Source organism: Melozone crissalis, unplaced genomic scaffold (assembly GCF_028551555.1).
Source record: "Melozone crissalis strain CALT ecotype California unplaced genomic scaffold, PUWL_Pcris_2 ptg000014l_1, whole genome shotgun sequence".
Classification (NCBI taxonomy): Eukaryota; Metazoa; Chordata; class Aves; order Passeriformes; family Passerellidae; genus Melozone; species Melozone crissalis.
In genome coordinates, this window is record NW_026535792.1 from 18,514,261 (window position 1) to 18,531,780 (window position 17,520).

The following is a 17,520-nucleotide window of genomic DNA, read 5'->3' on the forward strand; positions in this document are numbered from 1 at the left end:
CTCTGTGGGATAGTCCCTAGATCCTATAATGAGGTGGGAGCTCTGTTTGTCGTGTGGTTTTGCTGTTTCTGTTGCTGTGGGGGGACCTGCAGCCATGGATTCCTACATTACAAATCCTTTGGGATGGACCAGCCAAACCTGTGCCCCAGCACTGGGGCATCTCCAGGCCCTGCAACAACCAGGTGACACTCGTCCTCAGCCCTGGAGCTGGCAGGTGGGATGTGGGCGCTGTCTCCATCCCGTGGCTCCTCCTGGGCTGAGTTGGGAGGCAGAGCTTGGACACAGTGAGGAAAGAGTGGTCCTCAGACAGGCCCTGTGTCCTCTACATGGCTTCTGGCTGTCCCACCCCATGGGCAAAGGCCGAGGGAACATCCTGGTATGTGCCCTGGGGTCGCTGGTCACGTCCCTCAGCAGTGTGTGCTTTCTCCTCCCCAGATAAGCGAGAAGACGCCCCAGGAGCGGGAGCGCGGTGGCTGTGGGGTGGTGGGGGGCAGTGGCAGCTGCAGCAGCGTTGGAGGAACGGGGGCAGGGGAGAGGAGCGCTGACCGGCCCCGCACGTCGCCCTCGCAGCGCCTGCTCTCCACACATCACCACCACCACCACCTCGGGTACTCGCTGCTGCCAGCACAGTACAACCTGCCCTATGCAACAGGTGAGAGTGGGGCTGGGCTGGGTTGGGGGGGAGCTGCATCTGCCCCTTGGCCATGAGACCCTCACACTGTCCCCGAGGGCCCGGCCTAGCAGCTGCTGACCCCTCTTCTCCCCGCAGGTCTCTCCTCCACAGCCATCGTGGCCAGCCAGCAAGGCTCCGCCCCATCCCTGTACCCGCCTCCCCGGAGGTGAGAACGGTAAGGCTCCGCTCCTGCCGCACTCCCCAGCCGGGCCGGGCCCCAGGTGCCTGGCACGGGCGCTCACGGGATGCCCCCGAGGGTTTAGGGTTTGCCCGTGCCTCTTGGGGCTCGTGGGAGCTGACTTGGCCTTGGGTCGTGGCAGGATGTGACACACCGGGATGCCTGGGCTGTACAAGACGTGTGACTGGCTCACATGGAGAAGCGCTGGAGACTCCTTTAGACATCAGTTGAATGGTGTTAATTGTACTGCTTGACGTTCCTGCCGTGATCTGAGGCAGACTCTGTCTTCTCCCCTCGTCGGACACACACACTGACTCCCCACCCCACCCCTCTCTGGGGGCTGGGTGAGCTGGTACCTGCGGATATATTTATTCTACTGAGCACCAGCGCTTGGGGTGGAGGCGACTCACCTGCCTGGTGCATATGAAGAGGAAACAGAAGCACTGAGGTTTCTTGATGAATTTGGGACCCTGCCGTGTCTCTGTGAGCTGCTGCTTCACGATAGGACTGGGGGCAGGCGGGGACTTGGAACATGGGGCCGAGCCTGCCGTGTGGCCACAGTCTCAGGAAAGGAAGGAAGAACTGGCTCACAGAGCCTTGGCGGGTGTCAGGGGGCTGGTGTGAGCCGGGTGGGTGGGTGGCAGCCTGGCTGGAGGCAGCTGTGGGGCTCTCCCAGTCCCTCATCTGGTCCTGCCCCCCACAGCACCCACAACTCTGTGTCTGTGGGCAGGAGCCGCCAGCCAATGGCCAGAGTGGGGCTGGGGAAGCTCTTGGCCCCAGCAAAGCAGCCTCTGCCCTTGGGGGCTGGGGCTCTGTAGGGCTGGGGGCAGCAGGGGACAGAGCTGGGGGCTGTGTCTGTCACCCCACAGGCTGCCAGGGCCCCCCAGGCTGTGCACGGCCCAGACCTGCCTGAAGCTCCTGCCTGTGGCTTTTGCTTTGGTTTCGGAGCTGCAGCTCTGCAAATCCCAGCCTTTTCTCTGCCCCACTATCACGGCAAGTGCCCCCCAAACCCTGGGGCAGCACATCCTGCTGTTGGGGGGGCCGTGGCTCCCCTTTTCATCCACCTTTTGCTTTGAGGGCAGCTTCCCCAGGCCGCAGGCAGGGCGCAGCAAGAAACAAGCACACTTAAGTTCTGCCAGAGGCGTGTGGGGCCGTGCCGGTCCCCGCTCCAGCCTCGTGCCAGGGCTGGGGGCGCCGGGTCCTGGAGGAAGATGGTCCCCACTCCTGGCTGCTCCCAGCTCTGAGGACAGGGGCTTTCTGGTCCTCTGCCCCCAGCCCCAGCGCGGCTCACCCCAGGCCGACACTCTACCTCGGCCCCGCAGCGGCCGGGCCGCCCTGCCCCGCCCCGCCTCTCCCGCTGCCCGGCCGGGGGACAGGGGCCGTCGCTCTCAGTTGTGTGTCCGTGTCGCACCCGGCCCCGAGGGCCGCTGTACGGGGATGCTCTGCCTGCTGGGCTCTGTACATACTGTAAAAAGCAATTGTTTGAAAGCTGTTGTTTTGGGTTTTGTTTTCTTTCCCCGTTTCTTCCCCATCCCACTGTACCCAGTTGGAAAGGAGGTGCTGGCTGCTCTCGGCCCGCTTCAGGTGCCGGCAGCACAGTGGCCCCAGCCTGCTCTTGTTGTCTGACTCATTTTTCTCCCACCCTTTGTTGTGTTTGGAAGGAGACGGGGCCGCCTGGCCCGGCACACTCTGCAGGGACAAGGTGGGTTGGTTGATGGACCCGCCCCGCACCCGGCACAGAGCCACACACAGCCACGGGAGCGGGGACTGGCGGGCTCGGGGTGCTCTGAGAGCCCCACATCCACCGTGGAGGGGTGTCCCGACTGGCAGGGTCGGGGTGCTCTGAGAGCCCCACATCCCACCGTGGAGGACTGGCAGGGTCAGGGTGCTCAGAGCCCCACATCCACCGTGGAGGACTGGCAGGATCCCACCATGGAGGGGTGTCCCGCTGGCTGCTCCTACCTCCAGCCCCGGCCGGCCCGGCCCAGCCGGGCTCCCAGCACGGCCGGGGCCCACAGCGGCCCCAGCGGCGCAGAGGAAGTGCCTGGGGGTGTTGGGGGTGCCACAGGCTTTGCTGGCAGGCGGAGGGACTTGGGGGGCTGCTCCCCACCTTCCCACTTGGGTCCCAGTTGAGTCTCCCTTTAGGTGTTAAATGAAACAACAGTTTTTGCAGAATAGGTTTGAGGTTTGACGTTTTCGGGGTTCTCTGGGGCAGCTGCTGCCCACGGGGCCGCCCTCAGCCCCGGTGTCAGACCGTTGGTGTTTATAGCTCGTTTCCATTGGCGTTGCTGTGTTGGGTTTCATTTCAGTCTTCCTGACTCTGCCCTTCTGTAAAGTGTACATTATTACCAAGTTCCTTGTTTTTTTATATATATATATATAAATATATATATATACAAACTGTACTCTTCTTGCCTTTGTACATTTAGGCAAGGAGGGAGAATAAATCTTTTTAAGAGACAATCACAAACCTGTGAGGGTGGCTTTTTCTTGCTGTTCCCCCAAGTCTGGTCCTTTATCCCTAAAGAGCGTGGCCAGTTATTTTTAGGGGCGGGAGAGGGGATTTCCCTGTCTCAGGCATCTGAGAAGGCTCCTGGTGCTCACTGACCCCTGGATCCACCTCTGCCCCAGCACTCATGGCTCTGGTGGGTGCTGCAGCTGAGCTCAGAGCTGGTAATTGGGGCAGAACCCCCCAGGGCTGAACCCGTGGGCACCAAGGGCTGCCCTACACCACGGCCTCAGGGTTCAGGAGGTACTGGAGGCACGGGGCAGAGACACCTTCCACATTTTCCAGAGGTGGTTTTGGAAAGCATTTGATGATCTTGGAAATCCACATTTGCCCTTCTTTACTTGAGGCAGGGCAGGAGAGGATGTGAAATTGTTAGAGGAGCACATGCAGTGGCACAGCCTCCTATCTCCAGCAGAATGATGAGCTCAGATCAGCCTCACTCCAGCTCCTGTGACCAGAATCCTACATTTTACCAGTCACATGTACCAGTAAGAAGCAGCAAAGTGGTTCCCATCCCATCAGCTGGGATGTGCCAGCCACTGGCACGTGCAGGGACACCCAGGATGCACCCACCAGTCTCGGGCCAGAGCTGGGGCAGCTCCAGCCACAAGAAGGGATAAAACTGCACCCTTCTCAAGGCAGCAGCAGCACTCAGCAGTTTCAGCCAGGAACACCCATTCCCAAGGGCTCCTCCTTCAGAGGACAGCCTCTTTGATTTTAAACTGGTAAAGGGTCTAATGCCCTGCTGGAGGGAGCAGAGCTCCTTTCCCTCTTGGTTTCATGGAGATGAAAGAGGGCAAGAGAGACCCAAATTTATGATTATTTATTCACACTCACTCATATCCCAGCCCCACCTCTCCCTAACCACTCACCATGGTGGATATGGAATGATGCAGGTCCAGCTTCCCAGAATAATCCATGAAGGGCAGGGCACAACAGGAACAATCCCACAACAAGGAGCCAGGCCGGGAAGAGCTGAGGGCACGGCCCTGGGGCACAGCCCAATTCCCTGCCAGAGAGAGCCAGCCCAGGTACAGGGACAGTGCCATGGGACAGGGCTGGGCTGAGCCATGACCTACTGCTGGCACCATGTGGCCCCTTCCTGCCAAAGCCCCTGGGTGGGGAGAATATCCCAGCACCTGCCCCCACACAACCCTTTGGTTTGGCGTCTCAAGCCTTGAGCTCATCCCTGTGGGAAGAGGAGCAGGAGCAGAGCTGAGGGCTTGGGGTTACTCCGAACCCATCCTGGGGTGGATGGTAAAGGCAGGAGCTTTTCTTGGCTCTTTGGACCATCCCAGCCAGCGTGGTGCAGGTCAGGAAACTGCTCCTCCCAAATAAGCAGCCCCAGGTGTGTCAAGTTCATCTGAATGCCCCTTTTATTGAATGCTGTGATAGTGTAGTGGGAACATGGAACAGGGTTAAGACTGCGTAAAACAAAAGCTGGAAGAGCAAGAAGTTTCAAAAAAAAGGGAAAAAAAAAAGGTTAGACCAGTTAAACCAGCATCGGAGTGGAGATGTATGGGGGGGTTTAATGTAGTGTTAAAGGATAAACTTGAGTGTCTCCTGCATGTGCCCCACACCAAGCCAGGCTGTTTGTAAGGTCTTGAGTGGGACATGGAGGGGTCGTGTCCCAGCTGAGCCCACGCTAGGCGGGCAGGAGGCACCGGTGGGGGTCGGAGGAGTCCCGAAGGTGGCACCGACCCCGGGGCTCCCACACCATGCAGCTGCATGGGAAGAGCTCCTATGCCAGTTCATAAACATCTTCCTTTTCCTAGTGACGATTACATGTGTGATAGATAGTTCTCTAGGCAACATGTTTCAATGAGAGTCAACTCTGGGGGTACACAGCCCAATCTAACAATGAGAAATGCGCTTGCAGTCCAACAGAAGCTCTGCTTCCCTCTCCTTAGGAAAGGAGGTGGTCCTCTCTCTCCTCCACAGCATGTGGGGTCCCACTGGAGTTGCCCTCTGCAGCTATTCTTCGTCGGAGGAAGAGCTCTGATCCAGGGGGTACACCATGAACATCACGTCGGGCCGTGCCGGGACAGCGGGGTGGCCGGGCCGCACGATCTCAAAGCCCAAGAAGCTGAACGTCTTCAGGAGTGGAGCTAGCAAAGACAAGGAGATGTGTTACCACCAGGATAACCCTCTTTGCCTCTCCCTTGAGCCCTCAGTATCAAACTGCGTGGGACACCCTCTGTGAGTGCATCCACAGCTTCCTATGCAGAGAAGCACAGCCCTCCCCAGCAGGGCTTTTGTCTCCTCCTGTGCTCACTGCAGCTGCTCCTGAGTGTCAAGGGATTTTAGCTGTGCAGCTGAGCAGCTTTGTCCATGTTTCTCCTGCAATGTTTCTTCTATCCCCTGTGAGAAACAGCAATCCTTGGTTGTATGCCTGCACCAGCTGCACATCCCTGCTTTCCCAGGATGTGGGTGGCCATCCCAGAGGATTTGTCCAGGCCCAGCATCCCTTGAGCACCGAGAGAGGACAGACAGCAGCAAGGAGGAATCTCTTTGGGGACAAGGGAGACATTTGCTGTGTCCACAAGGAGGTGCTGGAGCTCAGTGGAAACTCCAGACAGCTCTGCACAGGTCGGGGTGGGACCCCAGGAAAGCCACTTATGGTTGCCTGTGGGAATTCAGAGCGGGGCAGCCCAGACAGATACGATTCTGTGGCACCGTGCCTGTGTCACTGAAGCAATGGCTGCCCTGTGACCTGTGACACTCACCCTGCTGCAGTGTCCCACCCCTGTGGCACCCTCGGGCAATCAGCTCCAGGACACTGAGTGATAACACAGAGGAGCTCCTGAAGCTGTTTTCTGGCAGCACTGAATTCCAGCTGCATAGACAAGGACCCAGGATCTGGACCACTCCAGAACTACAAACATTGGCTGTCCCCTGTCCCCAGCCTGCACGGGGGCCACCAACACAACCAGTGCTAGTGTGACATAACAGCCAGGCCTTGATTTGGAAATTATTCTTGGCATGGTAATGAGGGATGATGACATCTTCCTGGGCTCAGCTCGGCTTTACTAAGGCCCTTCGTTTCGGAGAAGCCGGGACAGCTCGTGAAGCTGCAGAGTAAAATTAGAATTGGGGCTGGAATTACTGGCTGGGACACAGCCTGGCTCTGGTGGGATTTGCAGTGACACGTTCCCAGCCTGGTACATCCCCCAGGCTGTAATCCCTCACCCAGCATGTCTATCTTTAGACCCTAATGCAGCCCCCAAAGCCATAAGTATCTCAAGCTAGGGCCAGGATTACCTGTAAGCCTGGAAAGGACAGAAGTGCCAGCAGATCTTTAAAAAGCTGATGAATTTCAGGGCAACAGGCTCTAAGTGTTGTTTCCTGTCTAATAACTCCTCCCTTTCACCTTCCGTGTCACAACAGCCTGGTGCCAAACAGAGACTTCACTGCTCACCAAAAGGGGAATATTAACTGACACTGGATGAAAAAATCACCCCAAATCATTCAGGAGCAGCATTTTGCACCAGAGTATTTAATGGCAGTGCAGCAAAGCAGATGAACAGAATCCCATGGAATCCCAGATGGTTTGGGCTGGGAAGGATCTTAAAGCTCATTGAATTCCACCCCACTGCCTGAGACAACTTCCACTGGACGAGGCTGCTCCAAGCCCTATCCAGCACATCTGCTGGAGAAACCACAGCATCTCCTCACCCTTACCCTCCACACAAACTATTCCTGTAGGAATTCTGCACATAACAATCCCTGCACTGGGAGGGTCCCCTGGGATGACCAAGTTTCTTTACAGCCTCAGCAGCACCGTGTGGGATGTCAGGAGCAAACCCGAGCACAGACCAGCCCTCACCTCGATCTTCTCTGCTTTTTCTGAAGCAGATGAAGACATAGTTGACTTTCATTTTTTCTTCAGCAAATTCCAGCAGTGCTGACAACCTGCCAAGGAGGGAGAAGACAAAAGGACATGAGCTCTGGCAAGTCCTGTCCTGAGGAAGCCTCTGAGCATTATCAAATTATCAACTGTTTGGATGATTTCGGACACAAAGATTGTTTACAGCGCCCTTCCAGCGAACAATGGGTGCTGAAACAATGGGCTTCCTGCCCTGCAGATTCAAGAGCTGTCCTTGCTCCCAGTCAGGATCAGTTCCTGTCCTCACAGCCACAAACACCCTCCCCACCCGTGGTGCCTTGGGACCGAAGCCTTCGTGGTCAGGAAGCGGAATATTGCAGCTGCTCCCAGGCCAGGCTGCATTCCCTGGCAATGCACATGGGGGCTCTGGGAGTTCTGTGCTTTTTGGGAAGGAAAACCGCCCAGCACCGAGCTCGTGGCAGGCAGAAAAGGAGAACAAACCATCCCCAGAGAACACGTGCACAGGCAAAGCCATTTCCTGAGCTGGATGGCACAGCTGCTGCCCCCTGAATCCTCGCTTCCTGCCTTTCCAGCTGGATTATTTCTGCCCCCTCCTGATGGAAGCGGTGCTGCAGGAGCCCCTCTGCAGCCTCCAGGGTGGCTCACTGATCAACTGCTGTCACTCGGAACCGCTGGCGCTGCCAGAGCAGTGACAAACAGCCTTCACTCCACATCTCAGCAACCAGCTGTCAGAGCAGAGCAGGAGATTAAATTTGCAAGGCTTCTGTTAATATGTTAATGAACTACTTTAATTATGGCTTCTGGCCTCTCCTCGGCTGTTTCAGCCAGCTAAAAATAACCTGACAAAATTGCGCTTTAAGTCACAATGACAGTGGCAAATAAATCCCCTCCCAGAAGGACCCATTCCAGGGAGAGCCCAGAGATTTACAGGCCAACTGGAGAAACTACACAAACATTTATCTGGACTCAGAGGCAAATGAGACAAGTGTGAGACAGCAACAACACTGCCACTTCCTGAAGGTGCCCAGCCATGGGTTTTTCCTTAATGAGCTCGTGTCACTGAGGGATGAAGCCTGCTTGGAGATTTAGGAGGAGCTGAGGAATCCAGCAAAGCCACATCTCCACTGCAGCAGAGACCTCTGGCACAGCACTTGGCAGGAAGGAGCTGCTCTGGAAGCTGCATTTACACAAACTTCCCACAGCAGAGCTGTCTGGACAAAACAGGACCGGATTCTGCCAAGAGAAAAATCAGAGCTCCTGGCAGAGCCCAGCACCAGGGCTCCAAGAGCACATCCACCTACTGAGGAGGACAGCATCAATAGCATGGAGGGGTTTTAGTTTCCTGAAAGAGAGGAAAATCTGCCAAGATTGGCTTGCCAAGTGGCCACAGAAAAATAAAATTAAAAAATAATAAAATATCAGAGAAAATCTTGTTGGCTTTCTATACCAAAGTATACAAAGATTCACTCTGCTCATTTATTGCTTGTTTTTCATTAGGCTTGGGACTCAAAAAATGTAACTCATCTGGAATATCACTGGGGGGAAAATATTCCTGTGGAGGACTCCACAGACCAGGGAGCAGAATGTGCACAGACCACAATCAGAGCTGCTACTGCACAGCCCGTTTTCCCCACACACAGCATGGAATCCCAGGATTGGAAGGGACCTTTAAACATCTCATTCCAGCTCCTGCCATGGGCAGGGACACTTTCCACTAGACCATGCTGCTCCAGGCTCCATTCAACCTGACCTGGAACACTTCCAGGGATGAGGTGTCCATCCACAATCACTTATGTAACCCAAGTCCTGCCCTCCAGGAGCCATGGCTGCACCTTTGGGATGCAGAACTTACCCTTCTTTGCTTCCATCAGCTAATAATCCATCAGGGATTTCCACAAAGAGGCTCTGGTTTGAGAGCACTGCATCCCAGGAGGAGGTCTTCACCTCTGTGACCTTGTACTGGAAGTGGACAATGTGAGGCTTCCCTTCATGCACTGGGACATCTTGGCTAACAGTGATCTTCTCATCCTGGGAAAATGAAAAAGGTAAAGTCCTGAACAGCCAGAAGACAACTGGAGAAAGCAAATGCAAAGGAATGGTCTCAGGGTTTTTCTGAGAAGAGGATTATGCTTTTCCCTTCTCCTTTTGCTGGCTCAGGGACACATCACACAGTTCTCAGCCCTCAGAGGGATTTCTAGCCATGTTTTCCTGTTAAGGAATGTAGTTTTACATATTGACATGATATTAAATTTCTGTGTAGAAGACTCCACTCCCTCCCTGCAGGCTCCAGCCACATCTGGTGGAGCTTCAGGAACTGCCCTTCCAAGAACACAACTGGACCCAACACCCAACACTGAGCTGCTGCTACCACAGCCCAGCCAGGTTTGGTGCCTCCCCCATCCCCAACACAGCCTTTCTGTTCCAGGAGTGACCACAAATTGCTTTCCCAGATTTTATGGTTTGCCTCCTGGTGTAAGGGAGGAAAACACAGAGCACAGGGAAATTCCAGAGTAGATCTGAAGCTTCTGAGGAGGTCTCCTCCAGAGACCACAAATGCACATGTCCTTCCTCAGTCCTGCCCCATGAGGATGCCAAGCATGCAGATTACTTGGGATCAGCTCAGCAGTTCCTAGAAAACAATTCAGTGGTTAAAGCCCCATTCCTTCAGACAATTCCTGCAGGCACTTGGCTTGCCCACTAATGATTTCCATGTTTCAGTGCAAAGAGCCCCAGTGAAAGAAGCAGAGTTAATGCTGTTACTGCAGTGGAGCTGAATGTCCCCTGTGCTTGGTGACAGCTCCTGTGTTCCTGTCCCTCATATCACAGGCACCTGGGCAGCTCTGAAACCTGGAGAGCCGTGTGTCCCCCTGTCCTCAGCAGGTGGGTGGGCAGCGGTTCACTCCTCTGGGACACTGGGTGAGTGCTGTCCAGCCTCCAGTTATTTTATTTTAACAGATATTTTATTTTAATTCAGCAGCTCCTTACAGGCTCCTCAAACCACTGTCCCAGTGCTTTAATTCCTATTACCTCCTGTCTTAAAATAGATGTCCCTTGGTTTGACTGCTGTATGACAGAGCAGCCTCTGAGGACACTGACACTGGTGACAAAGTAATACCATGGGCAAACTGGGAGCTGCCTGGCCTCTGAAAGCTGAGCACAGGAAGTTGCCTTTCATTGAAAGTTCACAAAGCTGAGCTGGAAAACAAGCTTACACTTCACCAGAATAAATATCCTGTAGGAAACAAGTTTATTCATTGAGTTTGAAGGAAGGCTGAGTGGCTGAGTGCACCAAGAAATGCACTGAGAGCTGTTCCAATGAGGTCAAGTTGTGGCTGTGATGGAGCCAGCAGAGAGAGGCAGGGCTGAATACAGAGATTCTTACAAAAAACAAATCCAAGGGGCTCATGTATAAATCCTCCAGCAGTGACTTTACAGGACCCTTTACAGGTCTTGTTTCAGTGCAGAAAGTGTTTCTGTTCCAGAAAACATCCTTGTCTCCAGAAATGCTCACAGCTCATGCTCTTCCCATGCTCACAAAACTAAAACTGGGTGAGGAAGGTAAGGAAAGCAGGCTGGGATTGATACATGGGAGGTGTGCCTTTGATGGCACTGCCATAGTGAAGGGAAAAGCATTCTGAGCCCTTTGGTTCAGAACTTCCTTGGCACCAGAAGTTGTGTCCAGTGAGATTGTTCCACTGAAGTCCCTGTGACAGCCCAGGAGCCAAAGGCAGCAGGACCACAGGGATTAGCAGAACCAGTTCCCCTGGTTCAGTGGGAATTAGGTTTACACAGCCTGCCTGGGCCAGCTGACACTTTATTTCTAGGCATCCAGAGATGCTGGGGAAGAGAAAAACTCTGTGGGCTGCAGCAACAACAGCCCAAAATTCTTTGGAAGCTGCTCAAAGCAAAATCCTGTTTACACAACAAGCACTGTTTTAGCTCACTGTGGAAAAATCCCCACACAAAATCCCCCTGCCACGTTCCTGTGGACAAAACCCTCTGCCACCAGAGTGGATTTTACCCAGCTGCCCAAACCCTGGCTCCCCAGCCCTGCAACTCCATTTCAGCAGTGCAAAGCTGCAAGGAGCACTTCCACTCGGTTCCAATTCACCAAACACAAGATTTCCCAGCCCTGCTCTGCTCCTCAGATGTCCCAGGAAGGATGGGGGGAGGCCCTGGTGTGTTGGCAGGGTCAGAGGAAGGATGTTACAATCCACCCTGGCCAAGGGGCTGCAGAAAGCTGTGGAAGCCCTCACTGCTGCCCTGTGCTGCACCCACACCCCTCACTGTGGCATTCCCACCTCCAGCAAGACTCCTGGATGGAGAGCTGAGCTCAAAGTCTCTTAACACAGAAATTCCAACATTTAAAATGATCCCAAATTTATGGCAGTGGTGTATCTGAGTGCTGCTGGCAGAGGCAGGTGTGTTCAGAAAGGTCATTCCTTGGACTGGAACAGCTGATACAGCTGGAAAAAGGACTTCAACTTTCAGATCCAGATGCCTTTGCAGGTCATGCTGGCTGGAAAGCTGAGCTGCTGTAAGAGCAGCACTGCCAGACTCAGCAGGTGACCAGAATCCAGTCACCACCCCAAGGTGTGACACACCTCAAATCCTGGGGTCACTTCTGGGCCCCTCGTTCCAGGACAGACACTGAGGGGCTGCAGCACAAATCTGATGAGGAGCAGCTGGACAAAAGAAGGTTCATGGGGGCCCTTCCTGCTCTCCACAGCTCCCTGACAGGAGGGAGCAGCCAGGTGGGAGTCGTGCTCTGCTCCCAGGGAACAAGGGCTGGGATGAGAGGAAATGACCTCAACCACTTGCAGAGCAGGTTGGGTGTTAGGGAAAATGCTGTCACTGAAGGGACAGTCCAGGCCTGGCAGAGGCTGCCCAGAGAAGTGGAGTCACCATCACTGAGGGGTTTAAAAGCCCTGTGGATTTGGCACTTGGGGACATGGATTAGTGGTGAACATGGGCAGTGCTGATGGAACAGCTGGACTCAATGACTTCAGAGGGTTTTTCCAACCCAAACTATTCCATGATTCTTTGCTACAGAAGGGGCTGATTTTCTGACTAGATTCTGCTAGCTTTGTCAAGCAATAAATCCAGGAGGAATTCCATCCATGTTTCTGGGATGCAGCTATCTGGATGACATCCCCCCTGCCTACACACCAATGCCAAAATCTGTGCAAGTTTGGGGCTGTACTGGAATCAAACACTCCAAAGTCTCCAAATAATGATTCCTTCCACCTTCCTCCTCCATGCTGAGCCCATTTTTTGCCTCTGGGCCTTGCCTGGTGCACACACAAGGCTTGGCAAAGCTGGCTGGCAGGAGTTCAGGCTGCAGGGTCCCATTTCCCACCCAGAGGGGATTCATTACTTGTCCTGAGCCCACCTGAAGCTATTTTTGTATCTTCCTTCTGTGAAGAAAGCCCATTGTGCAGCTTCTCTGGAGTTTGTACCCCCAAACATCTGCGACAATTCACCCTGAGCATTAAACTGATGGGACCTTATCACTGGAGGCTCAGAGGTTGACATTTTGCAAGGTGAGGAGAGTGCTGAAAACTCACCAAAGGAAACTCTGAGAGCAACCAGGAGCTCTGTGATTCTCTCAGGAACTCCCAGAGGAGTCTTTGGGAGCTGTGGCCCAAAAGGCTTTCTATCTTTCCATCAGGTGACGTCTGTGTGCCACCCACAGGTGAATTAAAATCAGGTCTAACACCTCTGACAACAGCCAAATCTGCAGGGTCAGCAGAAATTCAGCCTGCCTCATCTGCAAGGAAAAGCAGCCCTTGTCCCAGCAAGGAGAGAGCTGCGAGCCAAGGCACACAAATCACTCCACAGGAAGGAGCAGCCAGGTCTCCCCATTGGGAAGGAGAGGTCCCATGGAATGAGGAGGAACACAAAGTGAGACAGCTGCAGGCCTGCAGACACAAACCCTTGCTGATGCTGCCCTGCCTGTGCTCATGTTCTAGGAACAGCCCTGTCTGGGAGCTGCCTCTCCCTCCCATCTGCACCTGGGTTCAGGCAGCTCCCAGGCCCTGAGAGCTTCACCTTCCAGCCAGGGTGCAGGAAGGAGCTTATCAACCCTCCCTTGCTGCATTTCACCTTTCTGCTTCTCACTTCCTTTCTCTGCCAGGCATTTCAGAAGCCCTTTCACGTTTTGATAATGCAGGCTCCCTGTACAATAGCTGCAGCAGGCCCCTGGGGACAGCCTGGTGAATGATCTGCTGCACAATGGGCTCTCATTTCTTAATAAACAGGTGATATTTCAGCAGCAGAGACCCAAACAATTACCTGTTCTCCCACTTATTATCTCAGAGTTCTTTGCATTTATTCCCACCGGACTGTGAAAGGAACTGAGCAGAGCTGTAACACAGGTAGAGGTGAATGTTTAGATGTGAAATGTGTCTCACCTTATAAATCAGAGCTGAAAGAGAAGGATCCCTGCCACCCCCTCGCCCACCGGGGATCTTGGACAGTGGGTGAGGGGCATCAGGAGCACCACAGAGGCCCTGGAACGATGTGCCTGCAGCACTGCAGCTGGGGACAGTTACTCAAAGGTACAATACTACTGCAAGAAAAACGGAGAGAACATTACATTAGCAAGGATTGTGTTTTGGAGGCTCAAACCCCCACATCGTTTGTATCCTTGCTCCTCCACAGCACCCAGGTGTCAGCACAGAAAACACCCAGTGCCCCAGTGGCACCAGGACCCAGTGGCACCAGGACCCCCAGGGTTGTTTGGGATGCATTTTGTTGGGAATGGAGGAGGGGCCAGAGCCAGGAACCCAGAGAGTGCTGAGCAACCTCATGCTAATAAGGGAGCCCTGGAAGGCTGCCAGGAGCAGATGGCTGGGAACACATGACCAGATGAGCACACATTTTCTAGAGGCAAATATCTACAAATAGATCAACAGGGCCTAGGAGGAGAAGGTTTAAGTTTCACATTTTCAAAGCCAGGAGAAGTGAAAGGGTTGGTTCTTCAATACACTCCACAACATCCATGGCAATGTTTCCACACACACAGGAAGCACCATGCAAGCATCCTCCACCCCAACCTTAAAAATTACAAGTTCACTGCAGGAACTACTTTGAACAGCAAGAAAACACATTTCCTTTGCAGTTTCCAAGTTTGTTTGGAAGTTCTACACACAGTCCTCCAGAATTGCTTTGGACACTGCCTTTAATACCTGCTCTGGTTTTTAGGAAGCTCATAAAAGCAAATTATTTTACCTCTGGAGCCCTGGTTCCTCTCTCAGCACCACAACAGCTCTGTGCTGAGGCCCAGCAATGTTCCTCTAGCACAGCCTGCAAAAGCCATGCAGGGAAAACAATCCTTCTCCATGCTGAAACACACAGCACAAAGCTGTGGAAGCACCACCAAAACAACACAGTGAGGGGGGGTTTGTGAGCACAGAGCCAGCAATGAGGCTGAGTGGATAAATTCTGCAGCTGCTCTGACAGCCACTGTCTGCCCTGAAACTTCTCCCTTGAAGTGATTCCCAATGCAGTGTTTTTCCACTCTAATCCCTGCCCACGAGGCAGACAGGCTTAAGTATCCAAACAGAGCTGCACTGTCAGAACCACCTCAGATGCCTAAAACACGGAATCAGTCTGGTTTGGGCTGGGAGGGACCTTAAAGCCCTCCCAGTTCCACAGGGACACCTTCCACTGGCCCTGCTTGCTCCCAGCCCCATCCACCCTGGCCTTGTCACTTGCCTGTGCCAGCTGCAAACAAACTACTACAGGTTGGCATTTCTGAGTGCCAAAAACAACTCACAAATGCACAGGGCAGAATTCACCACGGATCTCTGCTTACCACCTACCACCAGGCCATCTTTCTACAGGAAACACTGATATTTTCCTGCACATATTCCCTCCCCCAGGTTTGCTAGAGGGGGCACTGGGGCAGCATTGCCATGTGCTGGAGCAGGCAGCTCTTGGAGAAAAAGCATTTAAATAGACCAGGAGATGTCTGGGAGCAAAGCAGGGTGCTGTGTGCTCCCTGCTGTGCCTGGGGCTATCAATGGGCCAGTGTGTGCTCAGTAGTAGAGGATGTCGAGAGGATGACAAAGCACTTTGTGCCGTCCCCACCCCCGAAAGCTGTTGGCAGCTTTGTTATTCCCTTCCCTCCTCCCTCTAGCCTCCAGCCAACAATGTACTATTGATAGCTCTTTGCAACTTGCGGCCAAGGCATCGAGAAACTGGATAATGAAGTGGAGTTGTGGGAAAAAAAAAAAAAAAAAATTAAAACAGAGAGGCAGCCAAAGACACTTCCCGGTTTCACTTCCTCTGGCACATGCAGAAGTCAAAACACCAGCCCCCTTCAGCTGCTGCCTGCACACCTCCACCATCCTCCCCCAAAATCGGGGTCCCTGCACACCACCACGACCCCCACCGAGGATCGGGGCTCTGAGAGCAGCACCCTCAGGGAAGAGAGTGCAAAAAAGCGCTTTTGCTTTCTCCAGCTGTGCTTCAGCTCGCTGGGAGGAAATTCATGCAAACACCCAACAGCATCTGATCCCTTCATCCCTCCTCGCTACAAACTCTCCCCGAGGTCTGTTTGTAGCTTAAAAGTTAGGCTTGTGCTCCCTTCTGACGTCTGTCCTCCTTGGAGAAGCTGCTTTCCTGCTACTTGGTAGAAGTTAAGATGCATTTAGATCCCCAAGGCCTTTCCGTGGAGTAACTCCTCCTCTGTGCCCTGCCCGAAAGGGGAGCTGGAAGTCGATGTTAAGCTCTCAGCTCTCATCCCGCGGGTGTAATTTTAACTCACTAAGCTCCCAGCGATCCCAAGCCCGTGCCCTGTCCCTGGGAAGTGCAAAGGGCAGCTCAACAACTTCAGAACCCCATCATCGCTGCTCCTGGCACACAGAGCCAGGCTGGGAGCACCACCAGGGGCTGAAATGGACACATTTCCTCGTATTTTGGGGGTTTTGTTTTGAACACTTAGACCAGATGGAAGGATCTAGAGAGCTCTCCTGACGTTGGAGAAATGACTGTTTTGTTTGTTTTAATTTCTGCCCCTTCCCTAAACAGGCGCTAGAGATGCAGCTGCACCTGAATAACAATAATAACACTAATAACAACAATAATAGGAACAATTATTATTACATTATTATTACTATTATTGCGGGACACATATCCAGAAGCCCGATTTGAGGAATAAATTGTAAATAACCATCTGATGAACACAGCACAGCGCAAGCATCTCCCACACAGGCAAGGGGCAAGAACCGAGGCTGCCCCACACGCATCCTCTGAGCTCTTATCGGCCACAGGGGCGCAGGAAATGACACTCTGGGGACTCCAAACAAGGAACACACACACAAGATAGGTCGGTCAGCTGAGAAAAACACACAGATGCTGCAAGTTCGTGCCTGGAAAAGCACCTTCCTCCAGGCAGAGGGGGGCTCGGGGAGGGAGCGCCCGGACCCCGCCGCGGCCGGGGCTGCTCAGCGAGGGGCGCTCGGGCCCTGGCGAGCCCAGACCCACCCCCGGGGGGGTTCCTCCGGGGGGAAGCAACGCCTCGATGGGGATTTTAAACGAGGAAAGGCGGAGCGGCCTCCCCACGTCCCGCGGCCTCCCCGCCGCCTCAGCGCCCGCCCGCGCCCCAGGCCCGCCCGCCGCCGCCGCCGCGCTGAGGAGCAAGGGAGGGCGGGGAGCGCGCTGCACACCTGTCCTGGGTGTTTATCATGGTGCGCTCGTTCCGGTGCGGCTGACGGTGGCTGTCGGCGCTGCTGGTGCTGGCGCTGGTGCCCCGCTGTGCCCCTGTTGTCCCCTCCTGCTCCGCTCGGCGCCGCGCTCCGACTGACCCCGCGGGCCCGCGCGCCGTCACGCCCCCCGCGCCGCGCGCGCCCGGCCCCGCCCCGCGGCGCGCGGGCAGCCTGGGAACGGCCGCCCCAAACAAAGGCGCGCGCCCGGCCGCGCCCCCGCCTCGCCCCGCCCCGCGTCCGTGACGTCACCGCCCCGCGCGGGGGCGCGCGCCTGCTGCGTGCCTGGAGGGGCTGAGGGGAGCGCGCCTGAGAGCCCCGGCTCTGCCCTGGCTCCTCCTGGTCACCTACAGGGCCCCGGCTCTGCCCAGACTGCCGGCTCTGCCCTGGCTCCTCCTGGTCACCTACAGGGCCCCGGCTCTGCCCAGACTGCCGGCTCTGCCCTGGCTCCTCCTGGTCATCCACAGGGCCCCGGCTCTGCCCAGATTGCCGGCTCTGCCCAGGCTCCTCCTGGTCACCCACAGGGCCCCGGCTCTGCCCAGACTGCCGGCTCTGCCCAGGCTCCTCCTGGTCGCCCACAGGGCCCCGGCTCTGTGCCCAGGC

The 17,520-nt window shown here is 54.9% G+C and overlaps 2 protein-coding genes across 2 annotated transcripts in view; one reads left to right on the forward strand and one right to left on the reverse strand.

The window, feature by feature from the left end:
* ZNF609 (zinc finger protein 609) overlaps positions 1-17,520 on the forward strand; it is a 163,039-nt gene that overhangs the window by 58,504 nt on the left and 87,015 nt on the right. The window contains exons 8-10 of the mRNA XM_054273123.1: positions 436-652; positions 770-848; positions 994-1,603. Coding sequence (XP_054129098.1) covers positions 436-652; positions 770-843 — 291 coding nt within the window. The 3' untranslated portion in view covers positions 844-848; positions 994-1,603. The remainder of the gene's footprint in view (positions 1-435; positions 653-769; positions 849-993; positions 1,604-17,520) is intronic.
* Positions 4,719-17,032, reverse strand: OAZ2 (ornithine decarboxylase antizyme 2). The gene is given in 6 exon segments (XM_054273127.1): positions 4,719-5,468; positions 7,187-7,272; positions 9,060-9,235; positions 13,621-13,701; positions 13,703-13,778; positions 16,882-17,032. Coding segments are annotated over 6 exon segments (573 nt in total). The 5' UTR covers positions 16,902-17,032; the 3' UTR covers positions 4,719-5,334.